The sequence below is a fragment of the Sinocyclocheilus grahami genome, unplaced genomic scaffold, assembly GCF_001515645.1.
Source record: "Sinocyclocheilus grahami isolate Dianchi unplaced genomic scaffold, SAMN03320097.WGS_v1.1 scaffold1258.1, whole genome shotgun sequence".
Classification (NCBI taxonomy): Eukaryota; Metazoa; Chordata; class Actinopteri; order Cypriniformes; family Cyprinidae; genus Sinocyclocheilus; species Sinocyclocheilus grahami.
The window spans coordinates 57,280-63,213 of NW_015506437.1; the positions used below are offsets into that span (position 1 = coordinate 57,280).

At 43.2% G+C, this 5,934-nt stretch overlaps 1 protein-coding gene across 1 annotated transcript in view; it reads right to left on the reverse strand.

Moving 5' to 3' along the window:
- Positions 1–5,934, reverse strand: part of spred1 (sprouty related EVH1 domain containing 1) — a 42,502-nt gene that overhangs the window by 15,795 nt on the left and 20,773 nt on the right. Inside the window, exons 2-4 of the mRNA XM_016254531.1 lie at positions 5,424–5,604; positions 3,911–4,079; positions 455–651 (exon numbers count right to left, since the gene is read on the reverse strand). Coding sequence (XP_016110017.1) covers positions 455–651; positions 3,911–4,079; positions 5,424–5,604 — 547 coding nt within the window. The remainder of the gene's footprint in view (positions 1–454; positions 652–3,910; positions 4,080–5,423; positions 5,605–5,934) is intronic.

Here is a 5,934-nt window from a genome sequence, read left to right on the forward strand (position 1 = left end):
ACACACACACACACACACACACACACACACACTCACACACGCACTCACACTCACACACACACACGCATACACTCACACGCACATACACACACTCACACACACAAATGCTCAAACACACACTCACTCTCACTCACACACACAAACACACACATGCGCACTCACACGCACACACACACTCACACGCATACACACACTCCCACACACAAATGCTCAAACACACACACACACACACACACACACACACACACACACTCACACACACTCACTCTCTCACACACACACACACACACACACACACACACACACTCACTGCTCTCCATCTGAATACAGAAAAGCAGATCTGCTGTCTGCGTGTGTTCTGATGGGTCCGGCTCAGACGTTCACACACACGACACATGCAACACTGAAATAACACGAGGATACGGCCACAAACGTCCAGCTGACGTGCACGTACACAGATCAGCTCCATGAACTCCCAGCATGCCCTGCGGCGGACAGCAGCTTTACTGTAACACAGAAGCAGAGAGTCGCTCACCTGCTGCTCTGACAGAAACACACGTGACTGACTGTGGCTCTGCATCACCATGGAGACACGCTCGCCGCAACTCTCCTGCTGCCTAGCAACAGGCGTGTGATTGGGCCTGATCACGGCTGATCTCCACGGCAAAGGACACGCATTTTTAGCTCTTAATCTATGAATGAATCAAACACGACACTGCAGGAGACGGACGAGAGGCATCGCAGACTCCTGAACCACAGCATCTCTGCAGCGTTATTTTAGTATATTTTATATACTATTACATTATCATTAACATTTTCATTTAGCTTTTGCTTTTGATTTATATTATTTTCAGTTTTTATTTATTTCCAGTTACTAATTTTAGTGCTTCAACTTCAATTTCAGTTAGTTGCAAAGGAAACCTTTCTAATTTTTGTTTAGCTTACATTTTTAAAAATATTTATGTACCATTGTAAAGTTTTATTAACACATGTATGATCACGTGACCACAGTCACACAGCGGACTCATGGGTATCTGTGGACCGCTTCAGACACACTCACCTGCGCCGATGAACACCTGTGTGTGTGTGTGTGTGTGTGTGAATGTGTGTGTGTGAGTGTGTGATTTATCTTTAAATGAAATAGTGTGATATCATATAGGCCTCTCTGCTCCATAAGACAGAGTTTCCCAAACAGAGGGTTTATGAGGGGATGAAAAGCTAACAATTATATTCACTTTAAAATTAAAATAAATGAATGAAGCTGCAGGATAATTGTGCCAGGTCTTAGTGTGATGATCAAATCAAAGGCTGTGATTGAATCAAACAGCTGTATAATCTGATGCGCTGTGTGTTTCAGAGTGAAGCGCAGCACTGTGTTCATCTGGGGCAGTCGTGGATAGAGAGTCGGACTTGCAACCCAAAGGTCACGGTTTCGAGTCTCAGGTCTGGCAGGGATTGTAGGTGTGGGGAGTGAATGGCCAGCGCTCTTTTCCACCCTCAATACCACGAATGAGGAGAGACCCTTGAGCAAGAACCAAACCCCCAACTGCTCCGGGTGTGTGTGTGTGTGTGTGATACATGTCTGTGTGAGAGTGTGTGTGTGTGTGTGTGTGTGTGTGTGTGTGTGTGTGTGTGTGTGATACATGTCTGTGTGAGAGTGTGTGTTGACGTGACGAGTCCAGCAGTGCTGTGTTTGAGTGTTGATGTGACGAGTCCAGCAGCGCTGTGTGTTATATGTGTGTGTTATACGTCTGTGTGTGTGTTGACGTGTGCGTGTTATACCTGTGTGTGTGTGTTATACGTGTCTGTGTGTGTGTGAGAGAGTGTGTGTGTGTGTGTTGACGTGACGTGACGTGTCCAGCAGCGCTGTGTCCCGGTTGCCACAGTAACAGGCTCCTGAGAGCCGGCAGGCTGCAGTCTGGAGTCATGCAGCAGGAATACTGAAGAAGCTGCGCTCCGTTACACAACACACACTGGAAAATTCCACTTCAGCAAACGAGCATGACGTCATCAGGTGGAGCGTGTGAACCGAGCGCCGCTGAAACATGCGACTAAAGCAGCCGCGGTCAGAGCAGACTTTCACAAACGCCGTCATTCGATCTCACGCTGATTTAAAAACATAAACTCAACATGGAACAAACAACTGAATATGAAATCTGTTCAAAACTGGTGACTTTTACAACATTAACACTGTCATTTTCCAGTTTGTTACTGTGAAGAATCAATCTGCATTGCATAAAGCACTGTAAAAAATGTGATTACAGCGTTTTATACAATACAGACTGTTTCCAAGCAAGTCATTATTCAGATCATTGATGATTCAGGAGGAAAACATGTTTGTTAAGGCCCAGGTATACTTCACTTTCCGTGCTTTGTCTCGCGCACAGCTTTTAAAGCATACTCCACTGCAGACGCGCTCGACACACGCACAGCACCACAGGATCAAGAAGCACCGCTTTAATGAATCTATCTGACACGGTGAGTGTGTCAATGTGTTTCTGACTACAGTCTGAATATCATGAATGAAAGCACTCGTAGTGTGGTTTTCAGAAATACAAACTCATCAAGAGTGACGTTAAATGAGACACTATATGAATCTGTGTATCATTCGATCATTCGTTTTTTGATTTAATATTGAAAGTAGAAAAATTAGAAAACGGCTCCTTCAACGAGAATTCAGCTTAAGTTTAAATTTTTCATTCATGGGTGGAAAAATGAATAAACAGCTGGAGTATTCGATTTCTACACGTGGGTGGGAATTAAACGCCCCTTTCTGCTGATTGGTCAGCCGAAGATCAAACCGTGCCGTCATCAGTTCTTCTGCTGTTCCGTGCAGCAGAATAATAGTCCTCCGCTGCTGCAGGTGTATGGATTCTTAACACATTTATTGCAACTACATTTCATCTTTTTTCATCAAACAAACAGGCTAATGAATAGCTGGACACAACTCATACCGGGGCAGAGTCTAGACAGGGCTTTCTTCTGTGTAGATATAAATTATATTCTTTGCATCAGCTGGGCATGGCAGGGTATGATATAACAGCTGTCTGTCTGATAGCCTACCCTGCTCACACAGTAAGTCTGTTTGTTTAATTAAGAAATTAATAACAACAGAATGCGCTGCTTTAGCACGTCTCGGTCTCCTTGAGCATCTTTCTGGAGCATGCCACAAACACGAACCACAGCGAATACTTGTCTTTTAAAAGGCTTCATTTAGATAATTTTACATTAAATGCATCATATAAGTCCCTTTGGAATAAATCACAGTAGGCCTATGTATCATGATAAAATAAAGCGACTTTACAGTCTGGAAATACTTTAGGCTATAGCAAATTATTTCTCGGACCCCCTATCACTTTAAGAACCGCTGGTCTACACAGAAGAAAGCCCTGGCTAGACTCTGCCCCGGTACCAGTTGTGTCCAGCTATTCATTAGCCTGTTTGATGAGAAAAATATGAAATTGATAAAATGTGTTATTAATCCGTACAACTGCAGCAGTGGAGGACTATTATTCTGCTGCATGATACTGCAGAAGAACTGATGACGGCACGGGTTGATCTTCGGCTGACCAATCAGCAGAAAGGGGCGTTTAATTCCCGTCCACATGTAGAAATCGAATATTCAAGCTGTTTATTCATTTTGCCACCCATGATCGAAAAACTACGAATTTAAGCTGAATTCTCCTTTTTAGTTTTTTGGAAAAAAAAAAAAAAACTAAAAAGGAGCCGTTTTCTTATTTTTCTACTTTCAATATTAAATAAAAAAAACGAATGATCGAATGATACACGGATTTATATGGCACACATTGTGCATTTTGAAAACATTTCCATGAATGTGTTAAAGCTCCAGGCTGAGATGAGTCACACCACCGCTGCTGATTCAGTTCAGATTCAGAATGGAGCCGCTCACCTTGTGTGATGTCCTCCAGAGCTCGCCGGATCCCGCGGTCGAAGGCCCTGGCGTCCGCTGGGCTCTGGAAGGTCAGGCCCAACTTCATGCTGCCGATCCTCCAGTGGTGGAAGATGGGATTGACCTTATTATACACCAGATCCCTCCTGATGACGCAGTCCAGCAGCACCTGCAGCCCAGAGCGAGGTCTCGTTACTCACACAGAGCGCAGTTAATGAGCCTCACGTGTGTCTGACGCTCATCAAAGCGGCTACATCTCACAGCATGAGCGGCGTGTGTCAGGGTTATTACAGTTAACTGTAAAAAACTAACTAAAAATGCCATTACTTGAAATAAAACAAATGCTAGCTGAAATAAAATAAAATAATGACTTTGTAACTAATATTTTTATTTAATAACTTAATTTCTCGTAGTTGCCAAGGCAACATTTCATTTCATTTTTCATTTCGTTTCAAGTACTTTAATAAAAATGACAAAGACATTAAAAAGAGCCTAAACACAGAACTAAATGACTAAATCTTTAAAATAAATCAAATACTGTAAGCTAAACTTAAAAACAAAATAACACTTTATTTAGACATTCTACTAACTATCAGTAACTTTGCAACTACATGTCAACTAGCAGTCATTAGAGTATTAGTAGACCGTCTGCTTAATATCTGCTATATTTTGCTTTAAGGTGATGATCAGACATTCAACAGACTATTAGTAACTTTGCAACTACATGTCAACTAGCAGTCATTAGAGTATTAGTAGACCGTCTGCTTAATATCTGCTATATTTTGCTTTAAGGTGATGATCAGACATTCAACAGACTATTAGTAACTTTGCAACTACATGTCAACTAGCAGTCATTAGAGTATTAGTAGACCGTCTGCTTAATATCTGCTATATTTTGCTTTAAGGTGATGATCAGACATTCAACAGACTATTAGTAACTTTGCAACTACATGTCAACTTATTCTGTCAACCTATTCTATTATTCCACTAACGATAACATGTCAGCTAACTCTCATTAATTTGTAATTACGTTAGTTGACATGTAGCTGCAAAAAGCCACATACAGTTAGTAGAATGTCTGAAGTGAACGATCAAAATAAAGTATTAGCAAAACTAATTCAACATGTTAATAAAAATGATACTAAACTAACACTGTCAAGTTAAAGTCGTGCTGCATTTCTGAGTGAAATCTAACAGGAAACACAAGCATCTGTGGGCTGCTGTTTGAGCTGTGAAACGTGAGCGTGTGCTTCTGCTTCATTCTGAACTGGACTCAGTGTTTTCACGATCCAGACAGACGTCCGTCTGCACCGGTGTCACTGCGACCGGCTTATATCATTTTATATTAGCTTTACATTACTTATAAAGCCAAAGTTTTAGTTTCAATCGGCCTCAATAATCTCTCTGAATGATCTTCACTTTGGGGCTTTTCTCAGAAAAACTATTGAATGCAGGAGCGGCGAACAAACAATTCCTGTGCAGGCGTGAGGTCATGATGATGATGTCACAGTACCGTTTTGTCTCTGAGCCGCTCTCCGTGGATGAGGAAATCCGCTCCGCTGGAGCCGTCGGCCTCGGTCCGGCTGACCTTGTGCACAGTGACGCAGCTGGGTCCACCGGAGCCCAGAGGAAGCCATCCGCCGCTGGAGTCATCACGACCCATGACCACCGCTCTCACACGAGCGTAACTCTCCCTGCGGCACAGCAGCACAGCACACACACACGTGATCGTGAGGAGACACCAACAGTCCTGACACAGTCTCTCTCTCTCACACTCACTCACTCACACACTCTCACACACTCTCTCTCACACACACACACGCACGCGCACACACACACACACACACACACGTGATCGTGAGGAGACACCAACAGTCCTGACACAGTCTCTCTCTCTCACACTCACTCACTCACACACTCTCACACACTCTCTCTCACACACACACACGCACGCGCACACACACACACACACACACACTCACACACACACACACTCTCTCTCACTCACTCACACACACACACAC